This window comes from Ambystoma mexicanum, chromosome 8 (assembly GCF_040938575.1).
Source record: "Ambystoma mexicanum isolate Mex_15411 chromosome 8, UKY_AmexF1_1, whole genome shotgun sequence".
Taxonomy (NCBI): domain Eukaryota; kingdom Metazoa; phylum Chordata; class Amphibia; order Caudata; family Ambystomatidae; genus Ambystoma; species Ambystoma mexicanum.
In genome coordinates, this window is record NC_090929.1 from 1,084,120,523 (window position 1) to 1,084,138,879 (window position 18,357).

At 46.9% G+C, this 18,357-nt stretch overlaps 1 protein-coding gene across 1 annotated transcript in view; it reads left to right on the forward strand.

Annotated features, from left to right (window-relative positions):
- Positions 1–14,992: 14,992 nt before the first annotated feature.
- ALDH4A1 (aldehyde dehydrogenase 4 family member A1) overlaps positions 14,993–18,357 on the forward strand; it is a 442,959-nt gene continuing 439,594 nt past the window's right edge. Inside the window, exon 1 of the mRNA XM_069611079.1 lies at positions 14,993–15,159. Within this exon, the coding sequence (XP_069467180.1) occupies positions 15,119–15,159 (41 nt within the window). The 5' untranslated portion in view covers positions 14,993–15,118. The remainder of the gene's footprint in view (positions 15,160–18,357) is intronic.

The following is an 18,357-nucleotide window of genomic DNA, read 5'->3' on the forward strand; positions in this document are numbered from 1 at the left end:
GATCACAAAGGTTAAATTTCAGCCCATTATAAATATTGTTTTTTTATGTTTGATTTTAGAAATTGACGAGTGATTACTATGTATGGAGCTGATCTATGACTATTCTGTGCTTGTACACAGCGTCCTGAAGACAGGCTCAACAGACTACGAGAATCTGTTTTAGTCAATCACGTGGTTTAGTTTATGAGACCTAGAAACACTAATATGTGTCGACCAACTTAAGGAGAGATATTAATGAGGGTTCTTCTGAACAACTATGTACCTCACTTTCTCTTACTAACCTCACATAATGGCTATAAATGTCAAGATTTACTGAGACATTGGTTGTGTTTTTTGCTTTACTAAACAAGTGATGTCCGATGGAAATGTCATACCATGCATTTTTAAGTTTTTTATGTAATTGACACTGTATACAATGGATACATGAATATTAAAATATGTTTTTTGTAGAATATGGGTCTGTTTAAATTACAAATGGCAGTTTTGAATTTGTGTTAAGTGTGGACATACATACCTGGTGTTTGTGAAGGAAGGGTAGCTGTTCTGTGGAATTCTCCTTATATACTGTGTCCTCCTAGAGTACATGTGACTATGCGTTTCGTGCAGTGAGCAGGGAAAACACATTTTTTCTGAGGTTAATCTCCCATCATTCATTTTCAGGTTTAAAAAAATCAAGAAAGCCCAGCCGAGCTCGCACTCCCAGTGCGGATGGTCGAATTCCTCACAAGCCCCCTGTACATAACAGAGCAGAAGGAGGACAAGCTGTCGCAGAACGTGGAGCCTGCGTAAAATGGAGCAGCACCAGCGCAGAACGAGAAACGCTGGAAGACTGACATGCAAGAACAGAGAAAATACAAACAAGTTGGAACCGAGAGTTCAGTGGTGGCATAACCACGCAGCAGTGGTAGTGGGCAGCTGGCTCGCACAATGATGCTGACACCACCAATGGGAGGAAACAACTCCTGAAGCGAGTCCCGGCAACGGTTCTATCCACAAGGCAAGAGCGGTACGCATATGAAAAAGACGTTGTGGAAAATGAACCGCAGAGCTACCAACAAGTCGAGAGAAAGGCCAAAGTCCTACAGTTACCAGCAACGTTACGCCTGAAGACCGAAGTAATATGGGGAAACAGGAATACCGGAAAGTTAAAAGGGACTCAGTATAAGTTAAACAAACTCGTCCCAGTACTAATGGGAAAAAGATTTGGAAATGAGCAGATGAATCCAAATTATATTAATGAGACAAAGAAAAAAGTACACTAACAACAGAGTGTGAGAGAAATAAAGTTTGAGTCCTATTGCCTTGGAAAACAGGAACGATCAACCCATATCCCGTAGATAAGAAAGAACAGAAACCAAAGAGAGAAATTTGGGGAGTCAAGACCTGTGAGGTCAGGAAGATAAATATCATACATGAAAGAGAAACCCTATAAGAGGTGAACTATACTTGGAAGTTGTGCAACCAAAATGTCCAAGAGGAGAGCAATATACAAGGGGGTCTGGAGTCCTACATGAGAGAGAGAAGTAACGTCAGCAGAACAAGGATAATCTATAAAAGAAAGCAAGGAAGCTGCCAGTCCCCTAAAAGAACTGCAGAACTTTGTCCAGATGATAAGCAGGGACTATTTACATATGGTCTATTGTTATGTTATGTTAAAAACATTTGTAACGTGCACGGTCACCCCAGGGCATCATGGCACGAAGAAACACACAGTATCAAGGCCACCAAGGGACTTAAAAAGCCAGGTTTTTAGAAGATATCGAAAGGTCAGATGGTTCTCAACCTGTCTAAGGGGAGTGGGCAGACCATTCCAGAGTTTTGTCGCAGGGACGGAGAAAGTACGCCCCCAATTCTCAAACGATGAAACCTCGGAATGGCCACGAGGACAGCATTGCCTGATCGAAGAGTGCGCCCGGACACATATGGCTTGAATTTGTCCTGCAGGTTATTGGCCCCTTGATGATAATAGGCTTTGTGCACTATAAACCCAATCCTTTTTGCCACAGGAATCCAGTGGAAGGCACGGAGTACCGTACTAATATGGGCCCTGTAAGGAGTGGTGGTGGCCACCCTAACAGCCAAGTTTTTGAGACGTTGCAATCAAAGGATCACACTCAAAGGCTGGGCCAGGAACAAAGTGTTGCAGTAGGCAATACGACTAATAACAACTGCAGCGACAACCCGGGGGTGAATATGGATAGGGAGATGGGTAATACCCCACGGAGCACGCGCAACAGGAAATGGCTTGACTTACATACTGCGTAAACCTGAGCCGTCATGGATAGTGATGAAGTAAGATGGACCCCCAAGTTCTTGATCACTGTTACAGGAGTAGGTAAGACCCTGAAATCAGTGGCATTGAAAGAAGAGGACCAGAGGGAAGAATCAGCAGGAGAACCCACCACTACAATCTATGTCTTGTCCCCATTTAATTTGAGCCAGTTGCTACCCATTCAGCTACTCATGGCCACCAGGCACTCATACAGCCGAGAAGACATCCCAGCCTGGTCTTGATCTAAGTGGACCAGGATCTGGGTTTCATCGGCATAGGAGTAGCACCGGAAACTGTGGGAGCGGATGAGGTGAATCAATGGCTGAATGCAGATGTTAAATATCATTGGGGACAAGGCAGAGCCCTGGGGGACACCACAGGAAAGTGTACAGCCAGAAGACAAGAAGGGAGGAAGAGAGAGGGATTGGCCCCTAACAAATAAATAAGCAGAAAACCATGCTAGGACGGGGCCAGAGAGGCCTGCTGATGCCATGAGGGACACAAGGATGAGAGTCTTTGACAGTGTCGAAAGCCGCCGATAGATCTAACAGTATTAGCGCACCCACTCCACCTTGGCCAACCAGCATAATAAGATCCTCAACCCCCGAACCAGGACACTCTCTGTCGCACGAACCGGGCAACAGCCCGACTGAAAGGGGTCAAAGAAAAAGGAGGACTCAAGGAAGGAAGAGAGTAAGGGTGACACCAAAGATTCCAGTAGTTTCATCAAAAAAAGGAAGGAGAGAAATAGGCCGGTAATTAGCGAGGACTGAGTCGTCCAGTGAAGTTTTTTAAGAAGCCGAATAACAACTGCTTACTTACTTGCTTAAGGTTGATGGGAATAATGCCTGATTGAAGAGAAAGATTCATTGCTGCCGTAACCTAAGAATTGATCATAGGTAGAATATTTGTTAGAACATTTAGCGGCACGGGGTCAGAAGGGGCTGCAGACCTCAAAGAAGTTACTGCCCTAGACACGTCTTCTGTGGAAAATTCAAGGAAATGGGACCAGGGAGGGGGATCAGAAGCTGGCAAATCAGCCGCCATGGTGCAAGGCCAACTAGGGGCACTTGAGACAATGAAATTGCAGATGTCTGTGATCTTAGTGGCAAACAAAAAACTCACTCAGCGAATTGCATAAACGTTGAGTGGGAGTCACCATCGGTGAAAAACGAGTGGAGGATGAAAAAGACTTATCAACTGAGAATGTCTTTGGATGGGCAAAGTGCAGACTCCACCTTAGAGGTAAAGAAGGCTTGTTTGAGCAGATGATACTTTCTCGTGAGTTGGCGATAGGCCAGCTTATCTTCTGAATTATAGCCGGAACGCCATTTACGTTCTGCTTGTCTTAACTTCAAGGAAGCTGCTCTAAGTTGATCTGAGAACCATGGAGCAGAGGGGTGTTTTTTGAGGCAAGTTGGTTTCAGAGGAGCCGCCAAGTCAGTGGCCTCATGCAAGATCTTGGATAGAGTGGAAAGCTCCAGTTGTGCGATGTTCTGACATTCCCTATTAATAAAAGATGCCACAGAAGAAAGGTTGGCGGAACGTCAGTTGCGTTTCATAGCAGTGGTAGGAGCAGCAGTAGCAGCCCTACATGGGGTATACACTGCAAATGGTACCATATAGTGATCTGACAACAATACTTGTATGGCTGGAGCCACAGAAATGGCTGATTCCGCCGAGAAGATAAGATCGAGGATGCCGCCCAATGAATGGGTAGCTTCCAGTACCCCCTGTTGGAGGCCAAAGTCTGTCATGGAATCAAAAAACTGGGCCAGAGTGGGGACCAGAGGGGCATTGTACCTAATATTTAAATCGCACAATATGATTAAATTTGAAAACCTGATTTGACGAGAGGCAATTAGGTCAAGAAACGGGGTGAGAAAAGCAGAGTAAGACCCTTGGGGCGACAGCCCATCAAGAAATGCAGGCAATAGGAACATATCCACCACCCAACGAACAAGCAGAGCTTCTAGACATAGACTATGTGGTAAAGCGACCATGGTAATCGCAAAAATAGATTTAAAACTAATAGCAACTCTGCCGCCAGGGTGAAGTGCTGAACGATCAAGGTGTATTATGCTATACCCGTCCAAAGTGCCTCAGAGAGAGTTGGCGCAGAGCTGTCAGTCAGCTAAGTCTCAGTGAGACATAAGATGTCTGGGGAATTATCTTGTATAAACTCAAATAAGGAGACTGCATGTGCCACCATAGAATGGGGGTTTAGCACCTTTAGTACGAATAATGGCCAACCTGGGCTTTTTGTCGAAATTTACAGGGAATACCGTGTGTATAGGAGCAAGAGCTACCAGGGTTTGTTTAATATAACTTACCCTAACATTAGTAGTCCGGCCCGCCTGCCCGGCCGTAGCACGGACGGGCTTAACTTAGGCGCAACTTCGGCACGACGAAGCCTCGCCCGCTGCGCCTGACTGCTGTGCCTTCGGCTCGTCTGCTGATTAAATTTACACATGGTATTACAGAGGCCAATCCTCTAGCGCTCCAGGAAGTCAGTAAGAGGAGCTTCCTGCCGTCAATGCGTGTAGATGTAAGAAAATAAAATGAGGACTGCAGCCGAGTTGAGCCTCGTAGTCCCAGGAGGGCAGGCACCCTCTGAGCCCAGTGCATCCACTGGTTACAAGGAAATGAAAACAAACAGTCACTAACTAAAATAAAATAAAAATAAAAATGCCAGAATGGGCGTGCTTGCAGGAGATGAGGCGCCCAGTCACCTGCCAAGGAGGGGAGTAGAACCCCACCCTAAAAGGAAATAAAAGTGTGTAGATACACTAAATATGAATCACAAAACTCATAAAAGCGCACCGGGGTGAAGCCTTAACGTTTGCATCCACTGCCTACTAATTGGCCCAAGAGCTATAAGCTCAGAAAGGGACAATCTTCTAGCGCTTCAGGAAGTGAGTAGGTGGAGCTTCCTGCCGTCAATGCGCGTAGATGTAAGAAAATAAACAGAGGACTGCAGCCGAGTCGAGCCTCGAAGACCCAGGAGGCCAGGCACCCTCTGAGTACAGTGCATCCACTGGCTACAAGAAAATCAAAACAGTCACTAACTAAAATAAAATAAAAACACCAGAATCGGCGTGCTTGCAGGAGATGAGGCGCCCAGTCACCCGCCAAGGAGGGAAGTAGGACCCCACTCTAAAAGGAAATAAAAGTGTGGAGATACACTAAATATAAAACACAAAACTCATAAAATGCACCCGGGGGGGGGGGGGCGCGAAGCTTTACCGTGTGCATCCACCGCCTGCTATTTAGTAGAACAATATCATCAATAAATCCCCTGTGAAGGAACACAGCGACCAGGATAAAAGAGTAATTCTCCTGGCCTTAGTTATATTAGTGGTAGGGTCAGATAGGTTAGATTAGGACAGTGGAAAGACTTGGACATTCACTCTGACTGACAAGCACCTTAGTTACTAAAAGAGGTAGGGAATATCCCATTGACACAGATAAATGTAGGCCTTATTTTACTTTAAATGAACTACATGATAGAAATGTCTTCATAGTGTCTGCGTCTTTCTACGGATCCTCCACGGGTGTCCTCCTCCCTCAAAACCCTGTTCTGCAGCTTGGATGCACTATGAAGGGTCAGTGAGACTCTCTCCTCCTTGGTGTTCAAGAGTCCTCTGATAAACTCCATCTACTGAGTGGGAACCACAAGTTCAGAACCCAGCTGAATGTCTCCAAAAGGGAGCACGTAAGAGATGCATCCCTTCAAGCAAGGAGTGACATAGGGCATGGGTAAGCCAGTCATAAGGACTATGACAGATGCCCTGGTCATGTAACATGGCTACAATGGAGGCTATGCCCTTCATGAATGCCCTCGGGCTGAACATAGACCGATGGGTATAACCTGGAACTGAGAATGATGCGCCTCCACAGCAAATCTGAGAAACTCCCTGTACCCCTGGAATATGGGGTTATGTAAGGAGGCCTCCATGTGATGGACTGACTTTTTGAAGACCCCCTTTGACATCATGGGAATTATTTCTTGTAGGGTCTCCGTCTTGAAGGGGATCTCCTTGAAACAATTGACCCTTTTCAGGTCTATGATCAGCCACCATTTCCGTGAGGCCTGAGAACACAGAACCCCCAAGTTATTTTTTCCATAACTATTAGTTATTAAGCATGCTGATGTCATGATGGGTACTATTTGGATGTAAGGATTATGAATGATTGGGAGGGGGTTAGGAGGCAAAAAGTCCCCCTTTCAGATGCCTACACCATGTCTATTTGCAAAGAGCCCTCGTGTTTATTATTTCTTCTTTCTTTTAAGTGGTCTTTGTTGGGGGGCTTGACATGGACTTTTTGCTCTGGGCAGTGCTTGTACGATATGTAGTGGCGCATGCACCAGACAAATGTTCTGAAACAATGATTTTGGGACTGGCTGGGTGCACTGGGTAAATGCAGCAGGGTTGCCGTGTTTGGTACCGGCCGGTTCTGACTGGTAAAAGACAATGGAACTCTGTTGGACATGTGAAGAACATCCAAGGACTGTGGACCGAAAGCCCTTGCCTGAAAAAAATGAGACTGGAAGCCAAGGCATCAATAGAGATGAACCTGGAAGGGCTACGTCACGTCATGATGGAAGAGTAAGAAGAGATGACAGACTTTCGTTAGAAAACAGGGGTTTCCTTTGTTACAGGGAGGAAGGAACAGTACGCTGGAAGGCCTACGTCTGGTGTCTCAAAATTAAGGGGTCAAGCTTTACTGAGGGTATAAGGAAAGGTGATATGGAGGACGGGTGGGTGTTTCGGGTTCAGAACTGGGATGCTGCTCATCTATTGCAAGACACAATGTTAAATAAACTTTTACCCACTCATTCCCGAAAGTAAACAAGACTCCTTTTTGATTCTGTTGATAGGCCTTTGCAGGGGAGGAATTGGGCCGGAATAAGACTGCGCTCCTGCAAAAGCTGTCTTGCCGGAGCACCGTTCCATGTAGACATGAAGCCTAAGCAGGGGTTTAGTTCCCCCAATACATTTTGTCTATTTCCAGCACTGGGCCTTTGCCACCACGAAGAAGATTGAGTAAACGCCCACTCTGATCTGGGTACAGTACAGGCAGGGGTGGAAGTGGAAAAAAGGAACTAGTGACTAGTGGTACTCTGGCTGTATCCAAAAAGGAGGGAGTGTGAAGGTCGGACAGATGGCCGGGAGGGCAGGGGGATGTTGAGGGGGTGGTGAACAGCATCACACACTATGGCTCAAATAGTTGGTTTTTTAGGTCTACATTAATAATGTCTTATAGAGTTAACTTACAAAACTAATTGCACAATAAAGCCACACGACAGCATGGAAATCCTTTTAGCAACACGTTAAGCCAAAAGAATATCATTGTGGCTTTAATTTTCACATCTTGAATGGTAAACTATGAGTCCCAGAATGAAAGATAATGCCAACCTGAAAAAGTTGTGTAATAAACAAATTTAGATATGCAGATTCTTTGTCACAAACTTCCACAGCACGTTGTTATTCATGATGTTGAAAATATTTGATTAGTGACTTAAAGCAACTTTATTTTTTGCATATCAAGTTAGTAGACATCATGGATATAGTCAAATCTTTAAATAGGCACTTTGTTTTGTTCACTATCACAGATTTGCAAGGTAACTGGTGCTTTGCAAGCTCTTTGAGTTGGAAATGTTCCGTCATGTATATGAAAGGCTCTGCCACTGATAAACAGAAATGTGAAGAACTAGTGGTAAGCCGTACCAATGATTTATATTATACTTCCATTTCTAAGTTCAGGTCAGATTGCCCCTTCGGTAGGCCCCGAAGAATCTGTCAAGGATGGCACTCTATTAAGAGTAGCACAGAACACCCAGAAAAGGTTTGGGTGGTTGTGCCAAATAAAGTGGACAGATAAGAACACACACAGCGGAAAGGAAAGAGAACGAAGAGTAAGCAAGAGTAGCAAGGGAAAAGATACAGAATGAATACCCTCTTGGGGTGTATGCAGATATAGGAAAAGAGTATTCCACGAACCTTGGAAATACTCTAGCCTTCTGCACAGTTTGCTATAACAGAGGCCCACGCTGTTTGCTCATGACTTGGAACAGCAGCTCTGGGTGTCTGTAATGTAGAAACAGGACAAGGGAAGGGGCAGTGGTTGACTGAAGGGAACCAACAGACAAGCTCTGTACAAAAGGGTCTACAAACAGTACAAGAGAAGATACTACAGACAAATCCAGGAAAGGAGGTGATAGCAAACTAGCAGAAGGAAATGAAAGGAAAGTCGTGTAACAGGATAGGATAGCAGAGGACAGTAAGGAACAAGGTAGAGAGCTCAGAGGAGCAGGAAAGCAATGAGTAAGCCCACAGGGGTAGGACTGTAAGGTAGAACGCCCAGAGAAAAAGGGCTTAGGGCAGCAGAGTAAAGCAGACTGCACGGCAAGGATCCCGTAAGGGCCGGGCAGTAAGGAGTGAACCCTGAGGGACAGGGCCGATGAACGTAGAAGGTAGCAGAGGACTGTAGAGAGCTGCTAGGCCGAGAACCCAGCGGAAAAGGTAGGTAGTAGGCAGCGAAGCGGGATAAGCTGCAAAGTAGGAAGGCCCAGAGGACAAGGGCTGTAGGTAGCCAGAGAGAGGTAGGCTGCAGAGCAGGGAGCCCCAGAGGACAAGGGCTAAGGCAGCCGGAGTGAGGCAGGCTGCAGGGCAGGGAGCCCAGAGGACAAGGGCTGAGGAAGGAAAGCAGCTGAGCGTGATCAGCAGCAATGTGGAGAGCCCGGTAGGACAAGGGCGGAGGCTGGAAGGCAGCAGAGCGTGATCGGCTGCAATGTGGAAAGCCCGGTAGGACAAGGGCGAAGGCTGGAAGGCAGCAGAGCGTGATCGGCTACAATGTGGAGAGCCCGGCAGGGCAAGGGCGAAGGCTGGAAGGCAGCAGAGCGTGATCGGCTGCAATGTGGAGAGCCCAGCAGGGCAAGGGCGAAGGCTGGAAGGCAGCAGAGCGTGATCGGCTGCAATGTGGAGAGCCCGGCAGGGCAAGGGCGAAGGCTGGAAGGCAGCAGAGCGTGATCCGCTGTAATGTGGAGACCGCCAGGGCACTGGAACAAAAAGCAGGTGAAAGCAGGAAACTGCATACAAAGTTTGTAGCTCAAAGCAAAAAGGTGCCGGAAGGACTCTCAATGCAAGAGACTGAGCTCTCGCAGGCAGCAGCCTTTATACTGCCCAGCCCAGCACAGAGGCAGGCTAATTGGTTGCACCTGGCTCAGCACACCTGCAGACAATCGGCCACCTCCCTCTCTGTTCCTGAGCTGGTGGGAGCAGAGCAAATCCCTAGGGCTTCTGGGGATTGTAGTTCTGATAAAGAAAAATAGGAATAGCCAGGAATGGATTGTTATAGCCAAGTGCATTATGGTAAGTGTAGTTTTCTGGGAAAAATAAAAAGGCACCAAAGTCTTGCAAATGGGAAATAAAGTCCAAATAGTGAATAACGGTTGATCCAGGAGTTTTCTATAGATAAATGAATAACCATTTGTCCATATTGATTGCCAATGTATGCGCCCATGGCGCAGGCATGACAGTATGCCCCTCTCCAGGCCCCTCGAAGACTGACCAACAGGAAGAAGGTCTGTCACACCGTGAAAGAGTCTTATTCCAAAAAGGCATATCATGAAGCACAAAAAACCTTTTAAGGTTGTAATGTGGGAGTCTTGAAAGGTGGAGACGGTATCAATGTGCTGAACCTTTACGGTAGAAATCAGAAAAGTCAAAGTCTTTGGAGCACAAAACCCAACAGAGTGTTCATGAATAGAGGAACTGTGAATGTCTGTTACAGGTTCCATGGCAAGGCTTGCTTTGAAAGGTGACAGTAAGGTGGTGAGAGGTGGAGCCAGAGGTACAGCAGAGTTGGTTGCTTTAGCAAGGTTTCCCAAGGCATCAGACACAGCAATGGCAGAGTCAAGATTAGCCGCAGAAACGTCAGAAGTCACAGTGGCGGGTTCTCCGTGATTTGTAGGAATTTCAGAAGCCACCGCAGCAGAGAGATCATGAATGGCTGTGGATAGTTCCGATGCTGTAGCAACTGGGAGAGTGGGTGCCATAGAAGAACCAGCGGACAGGGACGCACCTGAGACTGATAGAGTAGAGTCTGGTAGTTTTAGTGCTGCAGAGGCGCCAGCAAGAACAACCGGAGCTGTAGTCCCAAAAGAAAAGTTGTTGTCTGATTTAGCAACAGGTTCTGTCCTTGCAGGCAGAGAGGAAGGGGGTGCTTCTGCTGCGAAAAGAGAGATGTGAGCTGCTGCAACAGTAGCAGATTTAGAAGTATTAGCAGGAGGAGCAGCAGAGATTGGGCTAGCAGATACAGGAACAGGTAATAAGACAGATGTGGGGTCATGATTGGGTAGGCGTTCTGCAGGCTGATCTTCAAAGTCTGGTGTGCTCAAATTACTTGGTGGGTCTGGGGTATTGACTGATGGAAAGGCTGGATTCCAGGCAGGTAGCGGGTATTGTTCAGGATTGGAATCATGGTCTAGAGTCCCAGAACCTGAGTTACTGTGGTTGGAAAGTGAAAGAGCTGTGTCAGACTTTAGCATATGCTAAATTTAGGTCTTCCATCTGCTTGGTATACATCTGTATCCTTTTCTGCGTGGCAATTCCAGGCCTTACCATGTTGATCTCTAAAGACAGTATTTCGGGTGTAGGACATTGTGTCAAAAGGTCTGGAATGTTGTGTCCCTTCATAGAATTTTTACTATGTAAATAAACAAAGTCATCATAGAGATCTTCGGTCTTTCTTTTAAGGCGTAGGAGTTTTTCTTGTAGCAGGTATGTTTCATTAGCCTGATCTAAAGCTTCAGAATCTGGTGTGGCAGAATATTCTGTTGTAGCAATGGGAAGACTGACCTTAAGGTTATTGTGGTTGGTAGATACTGGGGAAGTATTAAGACCACCGATGGTCAGTATTGGTCTTTTGTACCCAGGACTAGGTGAACTAACCTCAGGATACATAATACCGTGTCCTGTCAAATGAGGGTGTCCAGTAGACTGGGGAGCTTGCCAATCAGATCTTGAACATATCACTCTAGCAACAGTGTACTCTGGTTTAGAGACCCCCACAATGAGTGCAATATCCTTGGCTGTAACAGTGTTAGAAAAACTATCAGGCTCAGGAGTGTCTTTCACTGTTTGGGCTAACAAGATCTGTAAGAATTCATTATCTTGCTGTAGCTCTTCAACCAATAAGGACTGCGGATCATAGTCGCAAATGTCATAATAGTTATACATGGAAGAAGGGTCAGTAAGCCAGTGAGTGTAGTACCGTGCTTGTAAATCTTTGTTTACTAAGGCAAGACTGTTCTTTAGACTAAGGTTCTTGTTTGCTGTCTTTAGGGGAAGTATAGATTTTTGCAAAGGTTTCTTAACCCGAAAGGAAAGCATCCTTGGTCTGTGTGTGCCTTTCCTGCCTATGGAACAAGACATTTTTGGCTCTTGCATTCTGTCAAGGATGGCACTCTATTAAGAGTAGCACAGAACACCCAGAAAGGGTTTGGGTGGTTGTGCCAAATAAAGTGGACAGATAAGAACACACACAGCGGAAAGGAAAGAGAACGAAGAGTAAGCAAGAGTAGCAAGGGAAAAGATACAGAATGAATACCCTCTTGGGGTGTATGCAGATATAGGAAAAGAGTATTCCACGAACCTTGGAAATACTCTAGCCTTCTGCACAGTTTGCTATAACAGAGGCCCACGTTGTTTACTCATGACTTGGAACAGCAGCTCTGGGTGTCTGTAATGTAGAAACAGGACAAGGGAAGGGGCAGAGGTTGACTGAAGGGAACCAACAGACAAGCTCTGTACAAAAGGGTCTACAAACAGTACAAGAGAAGATACTACAGACAAATCCAGGAAAGGAGGTGATAGCAAACTAGCAGAAGGAAATGAAAGGAAAGTCGTGTAACAGGATAGGATAGCAGAGGACAGTAAGGAACAAGGTTGAGAGCTCAGAGGAGCAGGAAAGCAATGAGTAAGCCCACAGGGGTAGGACTGTAAGGTAGAACGCCCAGAGAAAAAGGGCTTAGGGCAGCAGAGTAAAGCAGACTGCACGGCAAGGATCCCGTAAGGGCCGGGCAGTAAGGAGTGAACCCTGAGGGACAGGGCCGATGAACGTAGAAGGTAGCAGAGGACTGTAGAGAGCTGCTAGGCCGAGAACCCATCGGAAAAGGTAGGTAGTAGGCAGCGAAGCGGGATAAGCTGCAAAGTAGGAAGGCCCAGAGGACAAGGGCTGTAGGTAGCCAGAGAGAGGTAGGCTGCAGAGCAGGGAGCCCCAGAGGACAAGGGCTAAGGCAGCCGGAGTGAGGCAGGCTGCAGGGCAGGGAGCCCAGAGGACAAGGGCTGAGGAAGGAAAGCAGCTGAGCGTGATCAGCAGCAATGTGGAGAGCCCGGTAGGACAAGGGCGGAGGCTGGAAGGCAGCAGAGCGTGATCGGCTGCAATGTGGAAAGCCCGGTAGGACAAGGGCGAAGGCTGGAAGGCAGCAGAGCGTGATCGGCTACAATGTGGAGAGCCCGGCAGGGCAAGGGCGAAGGCTGGAAGGCAGCAGAGCGTGATCGGCTGCAATGTGGAGAGCCCGGCAGGGCAAGGGCGAAGGCTGGAAGGCAGCAGAGCGTGATCGGCTGCAATGTGGAGAGCCCGGCAGGGCAAGGGCGAAGGCTGGAAGGCAGCAAAGCGTGATCCGCTGTAATGTGGAGACCGCCAGGGCACTGGAACAAAAAGCAGGTGAAAGCAGGAAACTGCATACAAAGTTTGTAGCTCAAAGCAAAAAGGTGCCGGAAGGACTCTCAATGCAAGAGACGGAGCTCTCGCAGGCAGCAGCCTTTATACTGCCCAGCCCAGCACAGAGGCAGGCTAATTGGTTGCACCTGGCTCAGCACACCTGCAGACAATCGGCCACCTCCCTCTCTGTTCCTGAGCTGGTGGGAGCAGAGCAAATCCCTAGGGCTTCTGGGGATTGTAGTTCTGATAAAGAAAAATAGGAATAGCCAGGAATGGATTGTTATAGCCAAGTGCATTATGGTAAGTGTAGTTTTCTGGGAAAAATAAAAAGGCACCAAAGTCTTGCAAATGGGAAATAAAGTCCAAATAGTGAATAACGGTTGATCCAGGAGTTTTCTATAGATAAATGAATAACCATTTGTCCATATTGATTGCCAATGTATGCGCCCATGGCGCAGGCATGACAGAATCCCCTCCCATAGAGCTCATTTACAAGTTCTTGGGTCATCGGCAACTGCCACACCCAAGTTTGGGGGATAGGACCTGAACTTGATGGCCTACATCCTGCACACAATCGCCCAGGCATCTCCGACTTCCTCTTTCCAAAATCTGCTCGATAGCTGGAGGTGGCCCCAAGTGGAGAGATACTATCCCCTGGAGTCAGGAAGAAGACACATGGTTGAGAATGGGTTGGTTGACCTTAGGTTTCATGGATTTAATTCCTTTCAAGAAACCTACCCTGCATGGAGCCGCTGGGTGCCTTAAAGGTCTGCCCGGATTAGTACCACTAGGGGCCCTCATCTGGGTCGACTTAGGCACAGTGGTTAGAACATTGTCCTCCTTCTCATTCTGAGACTGAAACAGCTTCTGAACCATAAATGGCAGATGAACCAGGATGGCCTTCTGCAATGTCCTGCCACTCCAAAGTCTGAGCCAATACTGCCTCCTTGTCAGAACCACCAGGACATCTTCTAGGGTGACATTATTGCTAAGGATTGAAAGGAGCTTGAGAGCCCTGCCATTCTGAGGGGGTGGTCTCGGCTCCTTTCAATCCTTAGTAATAATGTCCTGAATACTCTACAACATTGGCAAGAAAGTTTTCTGCAATCGCAAATAAGCATCAGGAATACGCTTAGCAACTGGGGTGGCTTTGGCGTCTCTGTTGTGCAGGAAATGCATAGCCACTTTCTCCACAATCTTACTTCTCAGGGATTTCCCTGACATCACACCTTCACCATCTGTCTTCCCTCCTGGACGTCCAGTACCCCCCCTCAGTTAGAGCATCCAGCAGAACTACCACTGAGGCATGCACGTCGTTTACCGTGGCCCTCCGTTTGGCTACATACATCATTATGGTCAGTGCAGATTCCAAGCGACCAGACAAAACTGGAGGCCTGTCATTGGGATTGGGTGTACTATCTTCCTATGGCTCTTTTAGTGGGAAGGGAACCTGGAGCTTGGCCTCTTACTCTCACTCCACCTCCTGCACCATGGAGCCGTGAGAACGAGACCTAAGGCCTCTGTCGTGGCCTCTATTCTGTGGGGGAAAGGTATGAGAAGGCCTCAGCAGGAGTCCCTGGTCGGCTGGTCCATTGGTGTCCAAACTAAACAGTTGTCACCGCCCATATCCCAAATCAGCGGGTATATTTTACCTAATGCACCACTGCTGTACTGTAAACATATAACCCTGCTCCCTCACACGTGTCTCATTCTCAATCAGGCTCTCGTTGTTGGCTCCCCTAGTCTCATTCTATTGCCGACTCCAAAAAGCAGCCGGAGAAATTGAGATGTGAATGGGCTGCCCTGCGAGCCAATGGCGGTTTGGGCAGCACGTCCGCCCGGCAAGCCGGAGCGGCTAACCGCCTGGCGCCTGCCCAGGGCAAGGCTGCGTGCTTTTAGTTTACAAGTGAAAGCAAAGGGGGTGGAAAGGAGAACGGCCAATCAGAGTGGGATGTTCGTGGACCAATCAGGCACTGCGTTACAGTCCTTCAGAGTCTCTAGTGACGTGCCAGCGCATGCTGTGGCTTCGCGTCCTTCAGTGAGGCGCCTGTTGCAGCCCAAATCGTCCTGCCAGCCGAAACCCCAAGCAACCCGACACCTGTGCCCAGCTCCGCCATGCTGCAAGTCAGGGGAGCCCTCCTGCGCTACTGTACAGGGTAAGAATGGCACCATGTGAATAAAATCATTGAATGAGGGAGTAGGTCGCATAGGCGTCCCGGGTGGGTCTGGGTTTACGCGGGTAATGATCCCCCTACTGGCTGCTTTGACCCCCTAATTGGTGGCCCGCCCCTTCCCACCCCACTCTGCCAAAGAACGCTTTCCAGGGGCCTTATAGGTGCCCCTTTGCTAATCCGTCCTTTGCGCGTTTGCAGCGTCGTTTGCCCAGCCCCCGAGTTCGTTCTTCTATCCTGAAAGGGACACCACGGGAATCCATGGATATCACTGGGGTGGGGGCCATCACTGTTAAAAGCAGGCTTAAACTACATGCTGGGCTCACTATTGTTTTCCAAATGTGCATCTTACACTTGTCTAGAAAAAAAACAAAAAATACGTTTCCATACTGAAAAATGCTCTTAAACTTACTCGTTTTCTTTAAAGTGTGTTTATTTTTTTGTCGGACTACCACACAAATACCATGTGATTTTTGTTCCCCCTCCTTTGTGTTTTTATCACAGGATATATTTCTAAAGCTGTTAGATGCTTGTCAACCTGCTTAATCACAAATAAATGCTTCTATTGTGCTGACAGCAGTTATTACGAAATCTGCGGATACATGGGTGCCAACTTTTGATTTTCACTATGGGGGCAGACATTCCCCCCACACTGACCCTGAATATAAGCAAATTACCACCCCAACCCATCCCCTGGCTGAACACATTGCATAGCACTTGTTTTTTTCTAAAGGAATTGTAAAAAGTCCTAAGTTTTACAACCAATTTTAAATATGGAACTTCTTAGCAACTGTCACTCAAACTACTGAGCTACCCTGGTAGCCTTTTATTGTAGGACATGTATGTCTATGGATCCCTTAATGTGTTAAAAATCGCTGCCTTTAAACAGTGCAGTTCATGTAGATGACTTCAAGGTCAACAGTATTAATATCCAGCTACATTGACCCTGTGCATTAATTCATTGACAGTGTGACAGCAGAGGCTTCTCCATAATGGGCGTGGGGCGCCGACCCACTGGTTGCCCATTATGGAGGAGCCAGGGTACCAGCCCAGTGTAAACACTGAGCACTCCCTCGGCTGCTTTTTGCAGCTGAGGGAGCACTTCTCGGCTGGCTTGAACTGTTAAAGGAAAACGTGGTTTCCGTTGACAGTTCTGTTCTGCAGCCTTGCATATCCAATGAGTCATGCAAAGCCGTGGGTGTTTTGCTTCCCCAACATTGCATGACCCATTGGGGATGCTAGCTGAGGAACTGCATCTTTATATGTGCGATGGGAAGCACTATTGTGCCTCTTCGCACATACAGAGTGGGCCACTTCGTCATCAGTGCCCTGGCTCTTGCGCGCATGTGCCCGAACCAGGAATCGCTCTTTGCTTCCTGTTCATGCTACACGGAAGCTGGAGCGCTGGGAGGGAAGATCGGGACCGGGGCAGAAGGTATGTTAATTTAAATATGCGCATGTATGTGTGTATGCTTGTGTTGTATGTAATGAGTGAGTGTATGATGATGAATGTGCGTGTGAATGAGCAACTGTATGCTGCCTGTGAAGGTTGTGAATGTGCATGTGTTTGTACTGGGACGTGGAGCTTATTTTGGCAGGAGGGGGGTTGTGCATCAACCAAAATCAACTCCTTGTGCAAATCGCTGGGGAGGCCCAGGGGGGCAGCCATGGTCTTTTTTATTGTACTGGCCATCTGCCTAGTAAAAAATACCATGCCTATTCCTTGGGCCCCCCCCAGCACCTCGCATGCACACATAATCACATTGTGTGTGTGCGAAGCGCTGGGGGACCCAGCGGGAAGGCATGGTATTTTTTACTGGGCATCTATGATAAAGCAAGCATGATAAGTGTTACAATGTAACTAGACTGGCATTTGAATGCAGCCAGTCTAGCCATTTCTTACGATGGCATGCCTTTTTGTATTGGGCATCTTTGATAAAGTAAGCATGGTAAGTGTTATTATGTGGCTAGACTGGCATTTTGATGCAGCCAGTCTAGCCATTTCTTATTGTGGACTGCATTTGTATTGGGCATCTTTTAAAAAGCAAGCATGATAAGTGCTATTGTGTAGCTAGAATGGCGTTTTGGTGCAGTCAGTCTAGCCATTTCTTACCGTGGCATGATATGTTGTATTGGGCATCTTTGAAAAAGCAAGCATGATAAGTGATATTACGTGGCTAGTCTGGCATTTTGGCGCAAACAGAGCTCTGGAGACAGTGAGGTTCTGGGGGAAGGTTAGAAAAAGAACTTGAGTTCATTTTTTAGGATGTATATACTTGATGCAAAACTTTTATTGCATTTTACGTGCTCTGAACGTGCCTAATGACACTTTTTTTAAAACCAGATTGGTAAAATATAGGTATACTTAAACCACTTTGGCCTGTTGACTCTTATTTATTGTGCCGCCACCCGCCCCACAATGATGTACTTTTGCCCCCCGCCCCCAACATTGAGTAGGTGCGTGCAGCAATTTGTATATATTGCAGGATCATAGACATAATCACTGCTAGGATATGATCTATCTGTTGCCACCTGGAACCCATCCCTCCTTCACGGGTGACAGATCACTCCAGCTACAGGGGCATTCAATTTCTCATTCACTTTATTGACATGAAAAGTTATACCAGTGTTGTCAAAGTTACTAAGTAAATAATAACAAGTGGACACATGACATGACACTTGTTCTCTTGGTGTATTTTTGATTTAACAACGAAGTGCATGCTGTGAGCTGTAGCAATGAGCCACGAGCCACTTCAGTTGAACCAAATGTGTTCAAGGCTTGATAAACATCACAACATTGTATTGTAATGTTCATACTTTGCTATTGAAATTCATTTTTCATGTAGCGATACCATGTACGAGGCACAAAAACAGCAGGGATGGCTAAGCAATAACATCATTTTAGGAGACAACAATGTAATGCAAGCTACGTAATGCAAATCAGCAGATGAAAAGATGAAACGAACCCGAATGTATCCTGGTCATTTCTGTTTATTTGTATTTATTGAAAATGAAGCATGCTTCATCAAGAAGCACTGTACAAAGGGCATATTGATGCGTGCCATTGCTGAGTGCTTTACAAAGCTTTACACAGACATTATATAGTTGTTAATACATTAAACCGGCTAGTGTTGGGGAAAGGACTGAAATCTGCGAATGGGGACAGTGCAAGACGCGCTTTAA